The 23,431-nt window shown below is 57.3% G+C and overlaps 2 protein-coding genes across 2 annotated transcripts in view; one reads left to right on the top strand and one right to left on the bottom strand.

Moving 5' to 3' along the window:
• TBX15 (T-box transcription factor 15) overlaps positions 1–1,786 on the bottom strand; it is a 97,953-nt gene extending 96,167 nt beyond the window's left edge. Inside the window, exon 1 of the mRNA XM_080391113.1 lies at positions 1,573–1,786. Coding sequence (XP_080247239.1) covers positions 1,573–1,774 — 202 coding nt within the window. The 5' untranslated portion in view covers positions 1,775–1,786. The remainder of the gene's footprint in view (positions 1–1,572) is intronic.
• A 142-nt stretch (positions 1,787–1,928) lies between these two features.
• On the top strand, positions 1,929–18,744 carry LOC308065523 (uncharacterized protein; the record flags this gene model as incomplete). The annotated part of the gene is made up of 5 exons (XM_080391590.1): positions 1,929–1,947; positions 7,207–7,624; positions 9,137–9,273; positions 9,864–10,257; positions 14,013–18,744. 5 exons carry the CDS (start codon positions 1,929–1,931, stop codon positions 14,530–14,532), a joined length of 1,488 nt encoding a protein of 495 aa, XP_080247716.1. The 3' UTR covers positions 14,533–18,744.
• Positions 18,745–23,431: the final 4,687 nt, after the last annotated feature.

The raw sequence follows: 23,431 nt of genomic DNA, 5'->3' as shown, positions 1-23,431 counted from the left end.
AGAGCGAAGCGGGACGAGGTCTGGCAGTTCCTGGTCTTTCGCTCCCTTCAAAAACACTTAACAGATTTATTTTTTTATTTTTACGGCAGAGGGTTAGGGTTGTTTTTTTTTACATCTCGATCTCTAATTCTTTCTCCTTTTTTTTGTTTATTTTTGGGGGTGTTTTTTATGCTGGGTTTCGGGCAACTGATGCTTATTGATAGCGCGGGGAACGTCGAGCAAAAAAAAAAATTAAATAAAAAGGAAAAAAAAAGTGTTTTCTTCTCCAAGTGCATCGGAGTGGACTTGGCGCCAGTGGAGGAAGTATCTGCCCTTTCTCTTATAGGATCGCGCCCAGAAATCGCTTGACACTTCCCCCCCATCCGAATACTAAAAGTAAAGAGAAATTACCTAAACCCGCTTTCCCCGCGCGCTGTCACCGTGCTAGCGGGGCCGCTCCCTCCGCCCCAGCTGCAGACGCCGGGGAGCGGGGCGCGGAGCGGGGGGGCAGCGGGGGCGGGGGGGCAGCCCGCCTTTGCGGGACCGTCGTTTTAGACCGGAGAGAAACAGCCGTGGGGGGGACAAGAGCTGACTGAGGGTTTCACTTGAGCCAAATGATCACTGCAAGCTACCGGTTCCCTTTTAAAACAAAAATAAATAACCAAATAAAAGTCTAAAATGAAAAGGACAAATGCCACGAGGGAAGTGTCGCCGTCCCTCTCCCCAAACACCGCGCAGCACACCGAGGGGCCGGTTCCCGGGAGGAGGCCCGACTCCGCGGACCCCCCGTCACCCGCTGGCCCAGCTCCCGGCTGAGCCCCTTTCGCTGCCCCGTCCCGGAGCCCCGGCGGGCCCGATCCTGGGGGAGGTGGCGGGAGGGAGGATCAGGCCCCCAGCCCCTCACTGCAGAGCTGAGCCCGGCCCGCGGGGGTCTCGGGTGGGAGCCCGCCGCGGGGCGCGGGGCGGAGCAGCGTGTCCCCATCGTTCGGCGGAGCCGGCGCCCCTCGCCTCGGCGCAATGCTGCTCTGGGGCGGCCGCCCCCTCCTCGCTCCCCGCCCCCCGAATCCCCGGCCAGGGCAGGCTCGGGGCTGTGGCCGGTGTCTCGGAAAGGCACACGGAAGAGGAGCGGGGGGGATCCCGTCCCGCGGACATGCGAGTGCCGTGCCCCACTCCTTTGCCCCTGACCCACACGGCACCCCCGCGATGGTCGGGAAGCGCTGGGGCAAGGCGAAACGCGTGTCCCGACACAGCCGGGAGGGACTATCGCGACCGGCGGGCAGGGAGAGGTAGGAGAGAGGGAGAAGGAGGAGCTGAGTGGGCACGGCGTTCCCTCCCGGAGATCACGGAGTCGGCGGCGGGGAGGCACGGGGAGGGGGAAGTCGCAGTGAGTAGGAGAGAAGTCCCCGTAAACGGAAAAAAAAAATAAAATAATTTAAAATTAAAATCCAAGGAATCTCCGCAAAAACTTCCCCCGCTTTTCCTCTACCCCCAGCCCCGGATGTTTCCCGGGAGCTGCTCCCCTGCCCGGCGCCGCTCTCCCGGCGGGGAGGGTGCGGGGCTGGGGGTCCCGGAGAGAAAAGGAGTGGCACTAACCGGGGTTGAGGTCCAGGCACTGAGTCGGGTCTTCGTTGTCCCCTAGCTGGCCATTGGGGCTGAGGCTCTCCATGGACAAATCCAGCCCCTTGTCCTCCCAGTCTCGCAGTTTCCTCTTTTTATTTGTCCCGATCAAGGCTTCTACCGAGAAAGCATGCGCCCGGGAGCTGAGGGCCACCGCCGATCTTCGCCTCTCGCTCATCTTATCCCCCAGCCCGGACCCTCGGGCAGATGAGCGGCCAGTGGCTGGGAGCGCAGAGCCCGGGGACCAGCGGCAGAGCCTCTCGCCTTTCTCCCCCCACCCCTCCCAGCTGCACCCCCAGAAGAACCAGCCCTCACTCTCCCGAAGGCACTACATGAGGCTGCGGATACTCCGTAGGCAGAGCCGGGAGGGTGTGCTCAGCCCAGGTCCCCAGCACTTGCTCAGAGGGGCTGCAGGCTGGATTGCTTTTTTTTTTTTTTTTTTTTTTTTCCTTCCCTTCTCCCCTTTCCTTCTGTCTCTCTCTGATTGATCCAAACTTCTGGGATTTTTTTTTCCCCTGCAAGAGTTAGGCAGGCTGCGTGCGCCTGTCAAGAAAAAAAAAAAAAAAGAAAAAAAAAAAAAAAAAAGAAAAAAAACACCAAAAAAACCCTGTCCCCGGCCAATAGGAGGGGGAGATCGGGAGAGACCCAAAAGCTGCGGCCCAATGGGGCGGGGAGGGAGACTCAGGCTTCGGAATTTTGGCCATCCGAGCCCGGAGCCCCGGCCGGAGAATTAACTGTTTGGAGAGCGGGGTGGCAGTGGGGAACTCGTAGCCCTAAATGCAGAGAGGTAACAACCCCCGCACTCGCCCCGCCGCACCCCGGCTCCCCGCGGCTGCTGCGAGCTCACCCCCACCCACGGCCCCCGGAGGGGCTTTTACCACCCGGGGGTGCCGGGTCAGGGCGTGTTTAAACGTCATTCACTCCGCGTTACTCGCGCTGCCGGCGGAATCGGTGCTCGGTCCGACACCGGCACCGGCCTGGGGTGTGAAATGTCCCTTCCGAAAGACGCGTGTCCGTGGAGCGGCGGGGCTGCGTGGGAGGTGTTGGGCCGCGCAGAGGGACGCCGGCACCCCCGGGCAGGGACCCTCTCTTTAGGAAGGGGGAATTGTATTTTTTATAATTAGCTTTTTCCCTTTCCCGCTTCTTTTGGCCGCTTTAGCTACGGTGCAGCCCCCGGCCGGCTCCTGGCTGATAACGCGGCAGTTTGCCCCGCTCGCTCTGCGCTCCCCCCACCGCCGGCGAGGCGGGTCCGCAGCTGCTCCCACGGTCGCGCGTGGAGCCGGGGGCTCGCCGTGACAAAGGAGCACGGGCTGCATTTGAAAAGGCGAAGGGAGACCGTGTGCTTTCGTTAGCTGATGGGAGCACGGAACAGGAGGTGAAGGCAAGCGAAACACCGGGCAGGGAAAATACACCGGGGAAAGCCGCCGGGAGTTAATTCGATCCCGAGGACCGAATACAGGTTCAAAATAATAAATAATTACAGAGTGAGGGAAGGAATTAATACGGATCGAGCCACGGTGGAAGAGCGGGCGAGGAATCACACGGATTTTCAGGAAGGGATTATTTCTGGCTGGTCTCTCCGATGCTCCCCAAGGCGCGGAGCTGCCTCCAGCAGCGCCGGGAGAGCGAGAATTTTTTTAGGCGAGGTTTTTCGATGGGGCTGGACACGAGTGAAGGGGACACACATACACACGACAACTCCTTTAGCTACCAGAGTGACCCCACGTTGCCCTTCATGCCCCCCTCCCCGGCCTAAAGCGCTGGCTCTGGCCGGCGTGACAGCAGCCCGCCGGGGTTCCCACGCACGGAGAGGGATTTGGGATGAAAACCCAGAAAAAAGCCGTTTCTTCGGGAAAACCCCGGAAAAAATTAAACTGTTATCTAGGCCGAGGAGCAGGTTTTGTGCTCCCTCATCACCCGCCCTACATCCCCTCACCACCACCACCCCGCGCCGCTCTTTTCCCCTCCCCTCTTGCACATCGCCTTTGACAGGTCGCCCGCCGAGGGCTCTGCGCCGGGCACAGCGGGGTGTCCTGTCCCTGTGTCCCCTCCCCGCACTGCCCTGGGGAGCACCGCCGGGCCGGAGGCAGCGGCGGGGGCGTGGGGGAGCCGGCAGCGGGACTGAGCGGGGAGCGGGCACACGTCTTGCCGGCGGGGTCCCCCGGCTCTGTGTCCTTTCCCCGATGAAGGAATGTCTCCCAAATAATTTAACAAAAATAAAAAAAAATTCCCTATTCCCGAAAGCCTCGGAAACACTCGTCTGGGAGAGAGATACCGAGGAAAGCTTTTAAAGAAGCTGGAGGGAGACTTTAGAAAGAGAGCCCAAGAAAACAGAGGATTATTTATAGCGCTTTAGCGAGAGGAAATGGTGTTGGAAAGGCAGGGCGTTTTAAACGAAATTTGGGGGCTGATGTAAGAGCTTAGAAATACGTTTTCCACCCAGTTAAGTGTGCGTTTACGGGTCGGCAGTTTAAAGCAGCCCCGACCCCTTTCGGGTCCCTCACCGAGGGTCTCCCCGCGCTGCCCCCGAGGTCTGAGGGCCGGCTCAGACCCCCCGCGCCCGGCCCTGGCAGCGGGACGCAGCCCCGGCAGCAGCGAGCAGAACCGCGGCGGAGCTCCCACGCCAGCCCGGCCCCGAACAGCCAGACCCCCGGGAGCAGACCCTTCTGACAGGGACGGGACGGCCGCTCCCCGCCGGGGCCGGGAGCGGTGGCCGGCGGCGGGGGGCTGGACACACACACCCACCCCCCACCGCCTCCGGCCGCTGCTCTCCGCCCTCCCCGCCGCTCCGGCGGTGCCCGGGAGGTTTAGCGCAGCTCGTCTCTCGCCCTCCCTCTGCCCGTCCTCGCCGGGTGGTGCAAAAGCTAGAAACACAAAAACACAAAGGCACCGCTGCTCCTCGGGGCGAGCGGGGCGCAAGGGCAGCCCCTGCAGCGACCCACGGCCCCGCGCACACAAGGCTGCGCCGGGGAGAAAGCGGAGGAATGGGGCTGGGGGGGGAGGGCGAGGGGACCCAACGCTGCCCCCTCGCAAGGATCTCGGAGGGGGACGCGCCCAGAGAAACCCACGCTCCTCAAGCCGGGGGATGGGATTTCGATTTAGCTTTTTTTTCGCACCAAAACTCGCTGAACAAAAAGGCACCCGCGCTGCGCCGCCGGTCCCCGCGCCAGGGCGGTGCGGGGGCTCCTCGCCCCCCGGTCCCCGGTCCCCGCCACGCGTGGCGTGAGCCTGGAGCCGGCCGGGGCCGAACCTGGATTCCGATCCCACTCTGACCCCCGGCCGCCAGAGATGAATGCGTCCCTTTGCCTGGTCTTTATTCCAGACCCTTATTCGCAGGGGTAGCTCCCATTAAATCCAGGAAACTGTTCCCTGGAATAAAGTGGCAGGAGCAAGGGTCGCAGGGCCAGGCCCCGGGGTTTATAAAGAAATCATTCACTCCTGCTTTCCAGTTGTCGCAGAGCGAGCCTGAAAATATTTGTTTATGTATGGAAATATTTGGAAAAAAGAGAAATAAGGGGAGCCGGCTGCGGGGCGGGAGTGCTGTCCAGATGTGCTGCTCGCAGGGGCTGAGCCCAGCCACTTCCAAACCCTGCTCCACAGCAAGGAAAACCTTCCCGAAGGTCCTTCAGCCAGACCTAGCCCGGGGATTATTATTTTTTTTTTTAGTTAGTAATTGAAAACAATGTTAAAACTAGTCAGCGGGTGCGGGCTGAAGGCTGTCTGATAACGTCAGCGAGTGATTTACTGGACTTTAATGCAACGTCGATTATCTTTTAAAACGGGCCGGCGGATCCCGAGGCTGGCGCTCTCCTAAGGGGCGAGTTTAAGCCAACGCGAGTCGCCGCTTGGAAACTGGAGCGAGGTGATGTTCCCGGGCTGCGCGGGGTCACTTACTGTGACTGCGGAAAAAAATATGCCTGCAATTTATTTTTATGGTCTGCACAAACGGTATTGTTGCGTATTATTAACTAATTCATAATTATACCCCTATTATGCCGTCGATTCGTTCCCCCCCCCACCCCCCTTCCCCCGGTTTTCTCAGGCTTTGAGAATTGAACCACCGCAAAATATTTACAGTCTCAAGTGTTTTTAAATGGGCTTTGTTTGTGTTTTACAGAATAAAAATCTCTATTAGTGTTTAAACAAACACCATGCCAGTCTCTTAAGCCTTCCAGATGTTTGCAATAAAATGTCAGGTTTTGCCTTTGGGACTCGAAATAAAATTTAACTACCTTCACCCTGTAATTATTCTCTTAGCTCTCCCTTCCTAAATTTATCTGCTTTCTATCAGGAGAGAGAGAAAAAAAACTGATTATACACTTGGACTATAAAAAACAGCCAGTACTTTCCCTCCATTTCATCAGGACTTCTCTCCCGCTCGGTTCGGCACCGCAGACCAAGGCGCATACGTTATTTCTGCCTCCCTCGTTTTCGGGGCGGCAGAAGGAGCCCAGGCAGAGCAGAAACGCATCGGCAGGTTTCCTAGGCTTAAGGCAACAAAATACCCCGTGTCTACGGGCCTGTGTCCCCCCCGCCACCCTCTTCAGCCCCATCCCGGCCCCAGTGTTCCCGGAGGGGAGGCGAATCGGGAACTTAAATTGTCCCTGAACTTCCTCCAGCTCCGGGCGTCGCTTCTTCGCAGGCACTAACCAGACCTGCCTGCATTTCGGAGCCTCCCCGTGGAGCTGTTTGGAAATAGGCAATTAGGAGGAATAATTCAAACAAAGCAGGTTCCCCCCGCAAACAAAAAGACAAACTCCCGGCTAGAGACCCTTCTGCTTCTGCAGCTACTAACTTGGAAGGCAGGCGGGGTTAAAAGCCATGCATTTTGTATTTACCACGCCAAACTTCAGAACAACCTGGAACGATAAAGCGGGGTCTAGATGGTCTCTTGCTTCGTTTGCCGCCTACAAACCCACTTCTCCTGGCTCTTAGCAGGGTGGCGGAGGCTCTGCAGCTTTCCGCTTTCGCTGCTTGCGTAAAACCCGCAGATACACTCGGGCGCGCTCGGTCTACTCCCCGCTCCCTGTGCGGGGCAGTCCCCGGGCACAGCCTGGGGGGCGCGCCTCCCCCCGGGGACACCCCCTGCACACCCACGGGTGCCCCGGGACCCGCTCGCGGCTGCTCTCGCCGCCCGCTGTTTTTAGAATATTTGTATTTTCCCCCCTCCTCCTCGGGGAGAAACCTGCCTCGGGAGATTTCCCTTGCGCTGAGGTCTCTGCTGACAGGTGAATCACCGTGGTGCAGCCCGCGGGTGGCGAGGCAGCCCCACGCAGGACAGAGGCTGGCAAGCCCACCGGAGAGCAGGTCTCCCCCCCAGAGAGGCTGCGCTCCGCTCGGCTCCGAGGAGGAGAAGGATGTGGAGGAAAAGGTGTCCAAATCAGCCCTGCCAGCCTGCCCATAGCTCACCACCCGCCACGCTGCCTCCCTGAGAGCCGCCCCAGGGAGAGGGGGTAAAGCGAGACGAGGTGGCTCACACGGGAAGGCTGGTGCCGCGGGGAGGGGGGGGCTGGCCTCCGCCCCCCCGGGCCCAGCGCTCTCCCCCGGTCCCAGCAGCAGTGGGTCGCGAGTTTTTCCTCGGGGTATCCTTTTTCCTGCCCCCGTTTGCAGGTGGACCCGAGGGTGGTGTTTGCCGGCGGGATGGGACCGAAATCTCCAAGCGGTTCTTGGGTCTGGGGTTGTTTTTTTTCCAAGAAAATCCCTGCGGGATTTCCGAGGAAATCCAGAAGGTCAGGGGACCTCGCAAAGAGCCGGGACAAGCCGGCAGCGGGGCAGTATCTAGCCAAGCTCTAGGACAGAAGCTTTTGACCAGGTTCACGGTCACAGCCAGGGCACATGAGCCGGTCCCGGGGAGGCTGCTCGCCGCCGAGGCCACCAGCATCTCCCGGAGGCTGTCGGGCTCAGCCCTGTCGGCACCGCTGCTTCCCCGAGCCAGCACCGGGCGGCGGATGCCCCCGTTACCGGCCTGGAGCACCGGGGAAGCCGGGGCCCGCGTGGGGCAGCCCATGCACGAGTCCCGGCGGGGACGGTCTGTCTAAAAGTTGCCTGTCCCCAGCCGGCCGGCCGGCTCCGCTTTTCCACCGGGAAGGAAAGGGCAATGAGTTTCGCGCCACCAGCAAACAGCGTTTACACGGCGGTGCACTGAAGAGCTACTCCTTGGCAGATTGTCGCCGCTAGTATAATGTGGGGTAGGCTGAGGGGTTTGAAGTTTGGGGTTTTTTTTCCCTAGCCCCAATGCAACCATCGGCTCCCAGACCCGCAGGACTGAATGTGCTGAGGGTTTTGAAGTTTGGGGTGGGGGGTGGGGGGTTTTTGTTTGATTTTTTTTTCCCCAGCCCCAGTGCAATCATCGGTTCCAAAACCCGCTGGAGTGTGCTGAGGGTTTTGAAGTTTTTTGGTGTGTTTTTTTTTGTTGTTTGTTTGTTTGTTTGTTTTGTGATTTCCTACACACACACACACACACACACACACACACACACACGCCTCATGCAGCCCTCGGCTCCCGAAGCCGTAGGACTGAGTGTGCGATTTGGGGCTTTCACCCGCACCCGGGGCCCACGGAACCTCGCAGCTGCCCCAGTTGGAGGATAGCCGGGTTGGGAAGGAGGAGCTGTAGCGACCAAATGTGGTTTCACCTTCCTCCGGCCCAGGCGGGACCCACAGGGCAGCCACGCTCCCCCCTTGTCGCCCCCTTGTCCCCACACCTCGCACACACCGAAAAAGCGGCGTCCCCCAGAAAACGCTGCGAGTCTTGCACACACAAGGGTTCTCGTATGGGGCACTGCAGGCGCACAACCGGCCCCTTGTTACCCAGCCGGGATCCAAACTCCGCTTTTCCAGGGAAGAAAGCCGAGCTGCGCACAGCATTTCAATGTGTGTTCAGTCAAAAAAATAAATATAAGGTGATTTTTTTTCTCTCTCTTCAAGGCACAGCTCTTTGAACCAAGAGAGGTCTGTGCGCTCCCCTACCTCAGACATGGTGTGTTATACTGTAAACAATCCGGTTTAGGGCCGATCCTAAAGCGCAGCAGACTTTAATGGGACTATTCAAAAAATGCGGTGGCTGCGGGATGCGCTCACCCTGCTATCGCAACCTGGCGTTTATCGCGCCTTGCTATCGGGCACCACCACAAAGGCAGGAGAGCGATTCCCGGCCTCCACGGAGGGCAAAGGCCGTGGCACAGCCCGGGAGCTCCAAACACGGCTTATTTCCCCCACGAGAAAGACAGCTGCAGTGCAAAGCAAGCACGCCAGAGACCCGGCTCGGGTCCCCACGAAGCAGCTGGGGGTCGTCTGGGCCCGGCCCGGGCTCCCATTCTGCATCCCAGACCTCGCCCGCTCTTGCTCTGCGCCCGGAATTTACCTACATGTATTATTGAGCAAGCTTTTTACTCGTTTCTAATAGTCTTTCACTATTTTCTGCTAACAAAAAGAGCTGCCGGGGACTGGGCTATCTCCGGGTGACGGTTTGGGCTGTCCCGGGAGGATCTGCTCCCGGTGCCTGCGGTCACCCTTGCCGTGCGCCCTGTCCGCCCCGCAGGGCTTTTTCCCGGCTGGAAGAAGGAAACCTCGGGAGCGAAGAGAGGGCACCGGGCGATGCCGTGGGGCACCCCCTGCTCCAGCTGAACCTTCATCCCTCCATCGGCGCAGCTTCCCGGCTCTCCATAGCCCATCCCGGTAATTCCCTTGCTGGGGAACCTACAAAGATACACACACACCCGCGCCTCGGTGCTGGCTGCTTTCCTGTCGGGGTCACTTTCTGTCACGATATTGATACGACAAAGGCATTTATCTTCTCTTTCCATGCCCCGGAGGAGACGTGGCCAGGCAGCCGCGATACCGCGACCCCAGCCGCGTGGGCGATGCTTCCCTCGCCTCAAGGCCTCTCCCTGTCGTCGTGCTCCCCCCCCCCCCCCGCCCCCCGGCGTGTCCCTGTCGCAGGGACACACACACGGAGTCGTCCGGGGTCAAGCGAACGGCGTGTGCCATCCCCGAAGGAGGAGTGCGAGGGCCGAGCCTGCAGCCCACCCCCGGGGAGCAGAGAGCCCACTCCGTAGCGCTTTCGGGGCTGGGGCGGCGAGGCCGGGATCCGGGCCGGGGTAGGGGGAGGGTGTCGGGGACCGGGGAGGGGACCGGCGGGATCGGGACGCCAGAGCTTCCCAGCCCGCCGTGGGACAGCCCCCCCCACGCCTTCTCCCGCAATGTCGCCTTTCAGGCTCCCGCAGCACAACATTTTGAGGGTGGGGGTACGTGAGGGGGGGTTGCAGCGGCCAGCCCCCGCCCGCAGGGGCCGAACGGCAGCGCCATCCCCGCAGCAGGGGAGCGCGGAGCCCCCGGGGCCAGGGCCGGTAGCCCGGCGGCGCTTCCCGGGGCTGCCCGGCGCGGGCGCAGCACCGGGAGGTTTCGTGTGAAACAGCGCGGGCGGCTCAGCCGCAGCGGGATCCAGCTTAGGACGGAGCTTTTGCCCCGCACCGCTCGCAGCAGGCGGCGGCTCCCGGCCGGCACGGCACGGCCCGGCTGCGGGGCAGCTCGGCCGGGCGAGGCGGGAGCGGGATGCGGCGCGGACGACAGCTCGCCCACGGGAAACAGCAAAGCCAGTGCCGAGCGGGATCCGGCAGCTCAGCGCAGATCGGGGAGTGGAGCGGCTTCACCTCCTCGGGGGTGAGCAGCCCAGCGGGGGAGGGGGAGGGACCCGCTGCGGGGGTCGGGCCCGCTGCCCGTGCGGGGGGTGGGGGGCAAGCCGTCTGCATCCCGCCGTTCTGTCGTGCGTGGGTGGCGGGCGGGCAAATAAGTATTCCTGGCTCGGGGCTGCAGTCAGGCGGGACCAGCGTGACGAGAGAGGCCGCGCAGCAACCAGACAAAGCCAGCCTGTGCCACACTGCAGCCGCGCTCGGGGAACAGCGGTTCTGCCTTCGGAAAACAGCAGCAACAACAACAGCAAAAAAACCAACCCACTCACCCCCTCAAAAAAGAAAAAAAACCCCACAATAGCAATTAAGAGCTCATCTGAGTGTGACTGCTTGTTTGGCAGAGCCTGACCAGAACCTGGAGGCTTTCCCCTCGCCGGCACGCACACTGCCCGCCCGTCTCCTGCCTCCCTGTCTGTGCGACAAGCGTCCCGCACCGGGACGTGCCGCCGCGGGAACGCGCCGCAAGCCACCAGGACGAGCCTCAGGCCGTGGGTGTCCCCACATTCCCTCCGCGGACACACACACATATGCGCAAGGGGGACATTTGTGGCCTCTTTTGAAAATAGCAGGGCCGAGCAACAGCCTCAGAGTCCAAAATGCCCCCGTAGCAATCCTGACGGGAAGTTTTCTTCTTTACAGATGTCCTCTCGAGATGCCCCTGTGCCTTGATAATCCCGCCCCGCCGCATTTGCTCGTTCTGCGTTGATGTGGTTTCTCCTCTTGCCTTTCAGGATTATAAAAACCTCTCCCTTCCTCTCTTTTCCCTCTAAAGCCGGGTTTCAGAGGAATGTTGGCTAAACCTCATCTGCTGCTTTCTTTCCCCTGTGATGGCAAATTCGGCGTCATTTGTGGACTTGCCCAATGCAAACATTGCATTAAGAAGTATTTCAAGGCATTTTATTGTTGCTCTGCAGCCCTTTGATGTGGTCTATAGGCACCAATTGTTGATGTCTCCCTGTGACTCCTCAGTGTCAGCATCTCGTTTCTGTCGCTACTCCTTCCTCCCCCCGATCATTGCTCCCCTGTTAAAAATACGGGGTTTGAACGATCGCCACAGATCCCGCCACCTCACCCGCGGATCACTGCGGTCCCATTTCCCAGGGGAGAGCCACTTCCAGCGGTACCGGGCTGCCCCCTCTCCTGAAGACCACAGCTTTCCCCACCCGCGGCTCCCGACCCGAGGCTGCGGTGTGAGGCGGCCGCACGCTGGCCACCAGCCGGCAGGTCTCTTTCTGTCGCCCGCGGACACCTCGCCTTCTCGCTGCCTGTCCCCGCACCCCTGGATTGCGGGGCTCCCTGCGGAGGAGGCAGCGGGACGCTCCGGTCGCGGGGCCGCCCGGGTGGTGACACGCCAGCCCCCGCGGGAGCCCAGCCTGTGGGGACGTGTCTGCCCTGCGCTGCCCGGGCGCTGTCACCAGAGACCGGCGGCCGGAGCCGTCTGGCCCTTTGCAGCAGCGGGATGGCAGCCAGCTCTCCGTGGTCCCGGTGGCCCGCGGGGGCCCAGGAGGCCTTACACCGAAATCCTGCTGGCAGCGGCTGCTGGGGGTCCGTCTGCAGGCGCGCCGGGGGAGAAGGGCGCATCCTCCGCGCATCCCGAGCCTCAGGCACGGCAGAAGCAGAGCTCCCTCTGGCGCGGGCACCCGGGGGCGAGGGGGGAGGGGCAGGTTCTGGAAACACCCCCACGGGGGGCACGACGTGCTCCCGAGGGAGCTACCTCACGCTTTGCGTGGGCTGTAGGGACAGCGGTCTGACCCGAGTCGGTACCTCGGCATGGAAGAGCCAGGCAGCAGCAGTGATTGCCCAGCAAAGAGCATCACTCCACTCGCGGTCAGCGCCGGGTTCAACACAACCCGCGCCGGGAATAGGGCGCTGCTTGTTTTTCAGTGGGAGAGTGACAGGGTCAGGGTCTCTCGGGTCCCCCTGTCCGCCCCCACCCCCCCCCGCATCTGATTTTCTTTAGCAAAATGAACACCCGACCTGCGCGCGGGTGGGTCTCTCCCGGGAGCCAAGCCTCTTAGGCAGGTGGCTGTGGCTCGGTCAGGGAGGGGGGCAGCCCGAAGAGCCCCCTCCGCCCCCGCCCCGCCCCACGCCCTCCCGGGGAGGCAGCTGGTGGCATGTGGCTCCCGTCCGGGCCCTCCTAGCACTGCTGCTGCCATCACCGCGGGCCCGGCGGCGGCCGTGGCCCTAGGGACCGGGATGCCGGTCCAGCCACCCCCGGGCAGGGGGCAGTGGAGGAGAGAGAACTGCCCCCACTCCGGTGAGCGCAGGCACCGGGTCGGGTTGGCTTTGGTAACGCCACCCCGCGCCCACTGAGCTGGGAGGGTTGCAAGACACGAGAGGCTGGTGGGCTTTGTCTGGGGCGAGCCATTTTGGGGGAGCGCGCAAAGAGGGCTGGCCATGCACCAGCGAAAGCAGAGCCTCCCCCCAGTCTCCCGTCTTCTCCGAGGAAAAGGGGTCGGGACCCCCTGCCACGCCGGGTCCTGGCTCTCGCCACGTCCCCCCACCCCCAGCCGCGCTTGTAACAGCTCCTGGGCTCCTGGCAAGCCGCTGCGTGCGCGCCTCTCCCCGTGGCATCGCGCCTCTCCGCCAGCCCCGGGCAGGCGCAGGAAAGGGAAGGTCCCCTCGCAAGCTGCAGCCAGCCCCCATGTGCACTGGCAGAGATTTTTCCCTTGTGAACGAGCGGGGATGTAAAACTAGCCCTGAGCAGATGTTCCGGCAAGCGGCTAGCTTGGAGGGGAGCCCCCCCGCCCCCCGCCGCTCATTCCTGTGCTCCCGGCGCTCGCTGCCGCCCCCCGGGCCCTCCCCGCGCTGCCCGATGACCTCATCCCCTGCATGTTTGCCATTACGCTCTCAGTTACCCAAGCTTTTCTTTATTTTCCTTCCCCCCCCCCTTTTTTTTTTCAAAAATTAAAAAATATAAATTGCTGCTTTGTGAGATCAAAGTAACGATTTCTGGTGCATCTGGAAACTGGAGGAAAAAATTGGAGCAGCAACAGTTGCAGAACTTCAAAGTGTTTTTTAACAATGATTTTTCTCCTTCCTCTCCTCCCCAATCTTTCGAGCATCAGATAAAGACAATGGGCTCCGTGGCTGTTTTCCAAAGAAATAACCTGCCTAAAGGGCCGTACAAAACCTCGAGTAGACAGGAAACACCTTACACGGCTTTCTTCTTTCCATCAAATAGAAATAATACGAGACTCGCCTTTCGACTAGCCCCAATCCCGTCGCTACTTAAACGGCGTCTGCGGACCGTGTTATAACGTGTAGGGAAACGAGTTTCAGGCTCGGGCTGCCACTAAGTCTTTATTCTTTTATAGAGGCTTCTAACAACCCAGCACATGCCCCGTATAACGCAGCAGCCGAGTGTAACCCAATAACTCGTAGGGAAGGGGCAGCGGGTGGCGGCGAGGGGAAGATTTCCCCAGCAGACGCCCTCGGGCTGACGGGGGGATGTGCAGGTCCCGGGAGCGGCAGAGAAGCGTTTGTGTCCCGTTTGCTAGGAGGGATATTCCTGCCCCGGCACCCTCGGGATCACAGATCCCAAGAAGGGAGAAGAGAGCGGGCGGGGAAACCGCGCTCTCCTCAAGCCATTCTCCCCACCGGGATTTCTTCTTCGGGAGCTCGGTGGCCCTCAGTGCCGGCGTTCTGATTTTTAAACGGCGGACGCCGTCTGGCCGGTGTTAGACGATTTGCAAAGATTTCCAAGCTCCCTATCCCCTCTTTTAGGTTTCACGACCGATCCCCCACGAGTCGGTTCCCAGGTTTGCGCGGCGCGTCTCATAAGCAACGCTTCCAAGGCCTTTTCGTTTTAACCTCGGCACTGGAAAACAGCGCAGCGACCCCCGCCCCCGCCCCGGGAGGAACAGGGCACACAAGCGCCGGAGCCCCGCTGGAGAGGAGACACCTCGGGGCCCCACGCGATGCATGGAGCCCTGGTGTCCCACCACTCTGGGGGCTCCCAGGACCTCGGCTGTGCAGCACAGCTCCCTCCGCTGCGCGGCCGCGAACCCCTGAATCGCCAGGAGGGCTCGACCCTGCAGCCTTGCCGTGCTCGATGCAAATACGCATCGTAAAGGGCTCCCGAGCAAACGTTTCGGGGCCGGGATCTCCGCAGCTGCAGAGCTTACCCCTCCTCTTTCACGGCTCAACGCCGAGAGGCTCGTCCTTTCGGAGAGCACCTTTCCTTCAGCGTGCTGCCATTTCCCAAAGTTATGTCTGCCTAGAGAATGGAGCTGGCTTGGCGTGATCCGAGATTTCAAAACTGTTCGTCTCCCGTTTGCGACGGCAGCTACATCATAGAAAAGGGGGAAATAGCAGGGGGCGAAATGACTTCAGAAATCAGCTCGTGATTATTTCTGGAGAAAAAAAACCCCAAACCCAACAATAAACCGGTAACCTATTACAAATGCGCCTAGAAGACGACGAACGTTATCCCTTTGCACACAAAACGAGTTGACACCTCGTTTACACGCTGGCGCGGCTCGGGAGCTTTTTACGGGGCTAATGTTCGTGTATATAAATGTAAATAGAAATACATTTCCTTCAAAGAAGCCTTCTGAATTTTGGCTGCTGTGACCGGGTTTGGGGGCCTTCGCTGTTCAGGAGGGAGACGGGTCTTTCTTTGTCTCATCACTTAAGTAAGAACAACGCGGGGATTCCGCCCAGGAAACCCACCCAAAACAAACTGGCAAAGGACTGCATATAGACTTTACTTACTGGTTTGATCCAGGTTGCCTCTCCCAGTACCCCACAGGGTAGATAGACGGATAGACAGATGGACAGACGGGCGGGCAGGGGCACGGACATATTTTTCAAGTTAGGAAAGGAGCCTGAGCTCACCCTGGAAAGGGGTGGCACAGTTCAGAGAGTGGAGTTCACTCGGATTTATTTATTTATTTGGATGGAAGCATATATCGCTTTTGCAGGCACTGCCTCGCACGAAATAAACCCGCACTGACACTTCCCTGTCAGGTTCAGAGGAAGGAGGAGAACGCGGAGTAAACTCTTCCTGAGCAGCTGAAGATAAAAACTACAGCCCAGCCAAGGCGGCCTGGCAGCTCCGGCACAGCACAAAGGGGTCACAACCAGGGGCTACACCACTCAATACTCACCCCCTCTGCCTTGCCAGCGGGTCGTGTGGAGACCAGAGACTACAGCTCTAGATGCCTTCAAAGAGCAACCAGGCACGGCCATGGTCGCCTAAGGCAGCTCCACGCACCCCAGACGCTTCCACGCACACTCCCGCGGCGGGACACGCAGCGTGGGAGGCAGGCGGGCCCTGGGGTGCGCTCGGGATGGCGTGGGGAGCCCTGGCAGCCCCCTGCTCGCCCGGGGCCCGAGTGCGGTGGGGGCAGCTTGGCGGGGAGCCGGCGGCGTGATTTGGTGCCGGCGGCGGGGTTCCCCAAACGGCTCCCAGGCGGGGACCCCCGGCTCCATCGGGACAGGCTGCCCCCCCCGCCCCCCCGCCTTCCCCCCTGCGGGGCATGCCCGCACCGCCCGCCAGACCTCGCGTTAGCGGCCACTGCCTGCCCCCACAGCTCTCCCGGCTTTACACCTACCTTCCTCCTCTTTTTTACACCCCCCCCCCCCCTTTCTAGTTGTTTTTTCTTTCTCTCTGTATTATTTTTTTTTTCTCACACGGGATCTTAACTTTTATTCTTGATCTGTTTGCTACGGCCACTGATAGCTTTGTGCTATTTTCAGCGAGAGCAATAACGATTTCCCAGGGCACTTTTAGCTGTCTTAACCATAGACTCGCTTCCTCGGAATCCGCTTTAAAGTGCATTTGCCCGAGACTCTCTGCCCAAATAGATCTCCCAAACCACCCTACACCACTGCAGAGTCTTAGAATGTGGAAGGAGTCAAATACATATAAATATGCCTTTCCCGGCTCAAAGCTGCCCAGCTCGCAAGAATTAGGGGGAAAAAACTAAACCATATGTGTACGACGCCACATTCCGTATTGCACTATAAGATAAAGAGCTTTGCAGCACCGATTCAATGGAAGTCATTAAAAAGAAAGCCCAGGAAGATTATATCCGTACTTGGGAGGCAAATGCTTGTTTAGAAAACGTATTTCGGGGCACAACACGCTCCGTGAAAATTGGCGAGGCACAACGCGAATCGCTGATGTAGGCGCCTGAAATAAAAGAGGGAGAAACGGCACCCGGCGGGGCTGAGCCCTGGGACCGCGGGTCCCGCTGGCGTGAGCACCGGGGGACTGGGGGAGAGGGGCCGGCGGTGAGGTGCTACCCCCTCGGCTCCGGCCCCTGCTGCCCCGGCGGGACCCGCCGGGCTTTGCCAGAAGAATAAAAACTGACCAGCGGGATTTAGCTAAGGCAAGCGACGCTGTCCCCTGCAGGGAACGGTGCCGGCCGCTCAAGGCTTCACTTCTCGAAACCTATCAACTCTCTAATTGTTTTCTGTTTCCTTTGCTCCCCTAAACTGGTTTTCGTCCTAGGGAAGTTGCCCTAATTTTCCCCACTGAGATGCTTGAAAAGAGCACTGCTGCCCGCCGCTGCCGCCCCCCGCCTCCCCCCCGCACATCCGTGGGGTATTTCCAGGCGAACCTGGGGTTAACCTCTCTCATCCCGGAGCTCGCACTGCGGCAGTGCTGCGTGCCGGGGCGCTCGGCAGCTCGCACGTGTACTCCCGCCTCGGCGAAACGCGCTCGCTTTGGCCAAAGTAGGATGCAGGCTATCACTGCCTTGCTTTAAGCTCCCCCCGAAAGACCCCGGACGGGGACAAGTTGTGCCCACTCACGAGCGTGAGGCCCGAGGAGGGCGGCAGAGGCGGAGGGCTCCAGGCTGGCCCCGCGCCCCCAGCCTGCTCCTGGCGCTGGAAGACTGGCGGGGCTCCGACCCCGCGGGGATGCAGGGCCACGCCAGGTTTAGTATCGCACTGCAAATCTGCAAGAGGCTCAGGGTTGGGATACACGGCCAGGATCGGACGTGGCTTTCCAAACCCTACGTCTCTGCTTTTGTTTGGAAGGCAGATGGAGCCAGCCGCGGCAGGGCCGGCGGGGAACCAGTAAAGCCAAGAGGAAAAGGTCGTGTATCGGAGCTCGGGCTGCAACAACACAAGCCGGGCGTCTCAGCCTGCCGAGGCATTCATCCTGCCCTGGCTGCGATCAGCAGGATCAGGTGTATTTTGCCCTGTCGATCCTATTGCCCTCGCTTGAAAACAAAGTAATGAAAAGGTTTCTCGGGCGGTGCAGCACGCTTCTCCCCCTTTCCCCATGTTACGGAGGGGACGACTCGGGCCAGTCTTCGGCTCGTTTCGAGTTGATCGCGTTTAGGGAAGCGGGGAGGGCTTAGCAAATAACTCTTGATGAGCAGATCTGATCGCGCCTGCACAGCACCCTCCCGAATGCTTTCAAACCGCTCGGACACTGAAAGCAGCCCCAGCCCCCGGCTAGCTTGAATAATCGCCGGGAGAGGAGCTGGAGTCCCCCTCGCATGCCCTGGGGGGCTTCCCGACCCCGAAGGTGGGGCAGGGTATTATGCTCCGTTTTCTGCTCTGAAATTTACGGAAGGGGCGAGGAAAGAGCCCTTCGGGATGCCAAGATCTCGGGATGGCCTCGGGTGCCCGGGCTCTGCTCCGTGCAGTAAGCAAGCATCGCCCCAGAGGGAGGGAGGAGGAGGAGAAGGGGCTCGGAAAGGCGATACGGAACTTGAGCGTCAAGACGCCTCCTGTTCTTGGGTTTCGGTGTTTGGTTGGTTGGTTATTTTACATTTGGGAGGGCTCGGTGGGTGCCCTGATGCCACGGGGGAGCCACAGCCCAGCCCCGGTGCGGAGCCGCGCAGCGCCGCGGCACGAAGCTGCTGGGAGACCTGTATTCACCCCGGAAATACCGGGCTCCCTCCCCACGGGAATCAGTTTAAATTTGGAAGCCTTGGGCTGCACCTCCTGGTACCCACGGAGCCCGGGGCCGGCCCTCCCGCCGCGGACAGAGCAGCGAGACACATGCAGAAGCAGCAGTGGGCTGCGTGCCGCGGGGAACCTCGGCCCCGGGGGCCTTGGGGGGTCTGCCCGCCCCGCAGCCCCCGCCCCGAGCCCGCGGCTGCCCCCTGGCGCCCGCCGCTGCAAACTGCGCTCCCCCGCCGAGACCCACGCGGGAGGCAGCTCCCCCGCAGCGGGGATGCTCCTTCCCACCCACGGAGGCTGAGCAACGCTCCCCACTGCTGTTTTAACTCAAGCCTGTTTCCTCGGTGGGCCGCTCTTTTCGGGGTGGGGAGCAGGGAATGGCTTGCAACAGCGGCAGGCAGAGGCATCGCACCCTGGAGACACCCACCGGCAGAGTGAGGGACCGAAAGCGCAGAGGGACCAGCTCCTTAAAAAAGAAAAAAACCCACCTCAAACTGTTTACTATTCAGGAAATTTAGTAATTATTTTTCCCCTCCTTGTAGTGGCATTACCCTCCATTTGATACTAGATCCATGCTGGAGGCCCTCGCTTTCAGGCTGCAAAGAGGAGACAAAGATTAAGGAGCTGCAGTAGAGACCATAGTGTAAGTTTCTTTCAGGACGTTTTCAAGCATTTTGCAGCAGAACAAAAAGTATCAAGTTAGAAAGCAACAGCCTACAGGTTTCTGCAAAGCAGAGAGCTTTGACGCTTTCACTGGATCCATTATTTATTACTCTGGATTGAACTGTCTGCCCTCCAGCACGTTTCACTGTGTTTATTTATGCCACAAGCACCACTAATAGAGCATCTCAGGAAGAAATACTGTCACTCGGCACCAAGTGAGGGTATCTTCAACTGCAAGGCTCAAAGTGCTTAGCAAATATTAGTTTAGCCTCCCAATACCTGTGTAATGAAGTCTCCTACATCTCATTTCATAGCGAGGAAACTGAGACAAGGCAGTTAAGCAACTTGCTCCAAGGCATCAAAGAAGGTAAAATATTTTTAGATTTTCTTTGCTTAAGCAAAGAGCAAAACTCTTCCTGCAGAAATAATGCTAAAGGAATGAAAAACTGCAAGGCAGACAACAAAGACCCAAATCAGATTAAAAACATCAGACCAAAATGGCCTTGGTGATGCACATTTCATTGTTTTCTATGAAGCTGTAGCAAAACATTCTACAAGGTTGACAGGAAATCTTCTCTGTTTTAATTCTCAGCTGCTGATCCTCAGCTGCAGCTACGTTACACTTTTCTTTTAAACTAACGAGAACTAAAACGCCACCCCCACCCCCCAACCTTCCAGCACCCATTAAATCTTCTCAGGCCATCCAGAGATCTCCCTTGACAACCCCACTCATCATTTACTGAAACATCCTCATAAACCACAAAGATGACATTCACACTTCAGCTAATCCATCTCCTCCAAAGCAGCAGAGTAGAGTGAAGCCCTTTTTGAGTCGGGACTTTGCTGCCTTAAAGAAGGAAAAAAGTTTCTATTCCTGCCAGCATGTGATGCTGGTAAGCAGAATGGATTACAACAGCAGCGATGCTCACCACCTCAGTTTTGCTGTTACTCTACACAGGTATATTGTGAATCTACTTTAACAGCACTGTTTCTCTGTAGGAATTAAGCCCATTAGAAATAAGTCCCTTGCAAGAGCACATTTCATCTTCAGCGGAGCCAGAACAACCTGCTCCTCTGTACAACTGAGCAGCACACCTGGATCCAAGAATCCAAGATCTTCAGAATCCCAGCCCACCCAAGTCGTTTCTGCAATAGTTACTAAACACCAAAATGATACTCTCCCAACAGGTCACACCAACGCTACGCCACCTGCAGCCTTCACGCAGCCCATATAGTAAGTTCATCCACTTCACAGCTTCCTTCTAGTAGGGGGGATTCACGTTGCTGAGCATAAGCCAGGAGTGTCACAGCTCAGATCAGTTGCCTCCATGGCAGCAGCAATCCTCTCCCAACTAATGTTTTCCCAAGGTATGTCAGGGCCCTTCTGTCTTGTGTGCCAAGGTGCGTGCTGAGCAAACACGCTAGCTCTGGGACAGGAACGGGTCCAGTCGCTGACATGCAGTGTGTTCAGCCTGTGACTAGACAGTAAATCCAGTGCTTCTTGCGAAGTGTTCTTGGTAGGATGGGGAGGAGCTTTCTGTGCATCAAAGCTAGAGTTAAAACAGCGGTCCTTTTGAGATGCCTCGTCCACACGGATTCCACATATGCCCCAGGAACATATGACTGGATTCTTTTAAGAGACACAGGCAATGAAGCCCAGCATTAACTCTGTACACCTTGCTTCCTGTTGCAAGACAAAAGTGTAACCTATACTTAATAGCAAGAATCTCAGGAGAACAGATGGAAGGCAGGACGCACAACATATGTGGGTAACAAGCCTTGAAGAACCACAGCTACTGTAAGGTAAATACCTGCCCTTTCCCCCTCCTCCGAATATCCACACAACGTCAATTTTGGGGGATTGCAAGCACATATGTCAGTTGATGAAGTTTGCCTAAAAATGCTACACTGCCACTCACAGTTTGCATTTGGCCCACAAGCCTAAACAGAAAATTGCTCTTTTTCCCATTCTTGTTGCAGGAACATCTGCCAGGCAGGCTGTGAAGGAGTAAGTGTGGGCAGAGCAAGCCCCGACCCACTCAGAAAGATCTTTCTTGGCTTGAGTACTCAAGAGGCACTTATTGAGACCTTTGTTATTCATTCAGCAAACACCACAAAGAGAATCTTGAAATATACTTGAACAACTGTTTCCAGTCACAATAAAAAGTCAGTCTCACAACACTCAACATACACGGTTTTACTTTACTCAGAGAGTGATGTGGTTTAAGGAAGCAAACATGGAGGTAAACAGGGTGAATGAAGCCAGAGACCACCTACACCAGAAACTCTGGGTAATGCCAGAGAGTAGTCTCGTTTTGATAAGTTTCATCTGTATTTAGCTTAACAATATGTTTCTATAAACCCTGGGGCATGAGGAAAGTTTTCACCACAGGTAGCAGAGGACATACTTTCAATGTTTCTAACAGAAGTTTCATTAATTTTATCAGCACGTGACCATTATTTCATGTTGATGGATGACAATAAAGTCACACCAACAACAAAGGTATGCCTCGGAAATCAGACCAATGGGAGAGTTGTAGATACAACAGCATGTGGGACAAGTGATGCTGGCCATGCAGGATCTTGCCTGTGTTTGAATGACCTGAATGGCAAGCATCTGTTTTCAGAATAGTTTAGGAGAATATGCTGGTTTTGGCCGGGGTAGTTAATTTTCTTCACCATAGCTGGTATGGGGCTGTGGTTTGTATTTGTGCTGGAAACGGCGCTGGTAACACAGGGATGTCTGTCACTGCTGAGCAGCGCTTACGCAGGGCCAAGGCCCTTTCTGCTCCTCAGGCTGCCCCGCCAGCAAGTAGGCTGAGGGGCACAAGAAACTGGGAGGGGGCACAGTGGGGGCAGCTGACCACAGGGGTAAATCCTCCCCATATGGCATCATCCACAGCATATAAGGCTGGGGGAAGAAGCAGGAGGGGAGGGATGTTAAGAGTGATGGCGTTCGTCTTCCCGAGTAAGCGTTACGTGTGATGGAGCCCTGCTGACCTGGGGATGGCTGAGCACCTGCCTGTGGTGGGAAGTGGTGAACAAATTCCTTGTTTTGCTCTGCTCTTGCATGCGCGGCTTTTGCTTTACCTATTAACCTGTCTTTATCTCGACCCACGAGTCTTCCCACTTTTACTCTTTCAATTTTCTTTCCCACCTCACTGGGGGAGAAGTGAGTGAGCAGCTGGGTAGTACTTCATTACCGGCTGGGATTAAACCATGACAGACACCAAGAGAGATCTAGTACCACCTTGCTCTGCCATAAGCTGTTGCTTCCCACCTGTAAGGGTTATTCCATTACCCCTTCAAATTAGCCTCGTACTGTCTTTATATTGATCATATCGAGGAAGCAGATGGCTTACTTTACTCCACCATCCCATACAGCCGTGTGACTTCTTGTGTCAGCCATATGAATGAGGCTATATGACCATGCTATCATACCCAGGCTTTTACAAGCATGCTGTTACCACCAAGCATTTAATAACTTTTAAGAATTTCGGTGCTGGAACTCTTGTCCTGACATTTCATCTTGCAGATAGACCAAATATAGCACATCTGGAACTGATCGAGCCTTCTGGTGTGGCACAGATTTGCTGTTCCTGTCTCACAGCCATGTTGGAGTGCTGAGAGCACAACAGCACAACAGACGTTAAGCTCAGTGCTTAGTTTCATGTCCACAGGCAGCACAAGACCGCTCCTGTAGTGGATAATTTCATCTTCAGTCATGGTGTTCTATGACAGCAATTTACCACAGTAGCAAAATATCTTCCCAGATGTTAAACTGTTTATTGTACCTGGGCACATGTGCTCATCCCTTGGTGCGGGAGGTTGGCATTTGGTTTCATGCAAAATAATTGTGAAACCAAAGCTGCTGCCTAAAAGCAAAATGATCAATGAATTCCATTTACATAATAATGTGGGACTGTTGCAGGTGGACTGGTTTTTCAATGGCAAAAAACCAAATAACTACTACTCTGTCAAACCTTCCACAATACTACCATTAGCACAGCCAACAAAACTGACAGCAAAGACAGTGGGATTCAGCACAGAACCTTCTGTCACAATGAAGAGAATTCTCCATTACTTCAGCTGTCATCTGGTCACCAAAGGACTAAGCGTGATAGAAAGCTTCATTGGAAATTCAGTGTTTAACAAAAGTCTTCTCTCACAACCTAGTGAATTAAAAAAACCAAACCAAACCACAAAAGCTTTAATTAGATGAACAATGCCACATATGATCACAGTTTTGCTACAGCATTTTCCCTGAAACTGGCTGAAGCAATCAGTGAAGTCCCACGATGTAAGAGACTTCTGAAATGACGAGAGGACATGCCTGAGTCCTTCAAGACTTTTGACAATGCAATACACTGGCATTCTTCTTGCAGCTATTGTTGCCGAGTTTATGCAGAATGAAGGAACAGATCAAATAATTTGAGGAAATTAGACCATCCGATATAACAGAAAGACGGATTTTGTTTTCCTTGCAAGAACAGATAACGTCTTTCCTGAACAGAAACCCTTTTCCACTAGACTCCCTATGCTAGCTTGCTAGACTATTTTGCTCTGTGAAGCAATCAATCAGTCATAAATGAACAGGTAGGCAGCATCCAGGAACT

The sequence above is a fragment of the Falco punctatus genome, assembly GCF_963210335.1.
Source record: "Falco punctatus genome assembly, chromosome: 6".
Classification (NCBI taxonomy): Eukaryota; Metazoa; Chordata; class Aves; order Falconiformes; family Falconidae; genus Falco; species Falco punctatus.
This window is presented reverse-complemented; position numbering and strand designations above follow the sequence as displayed.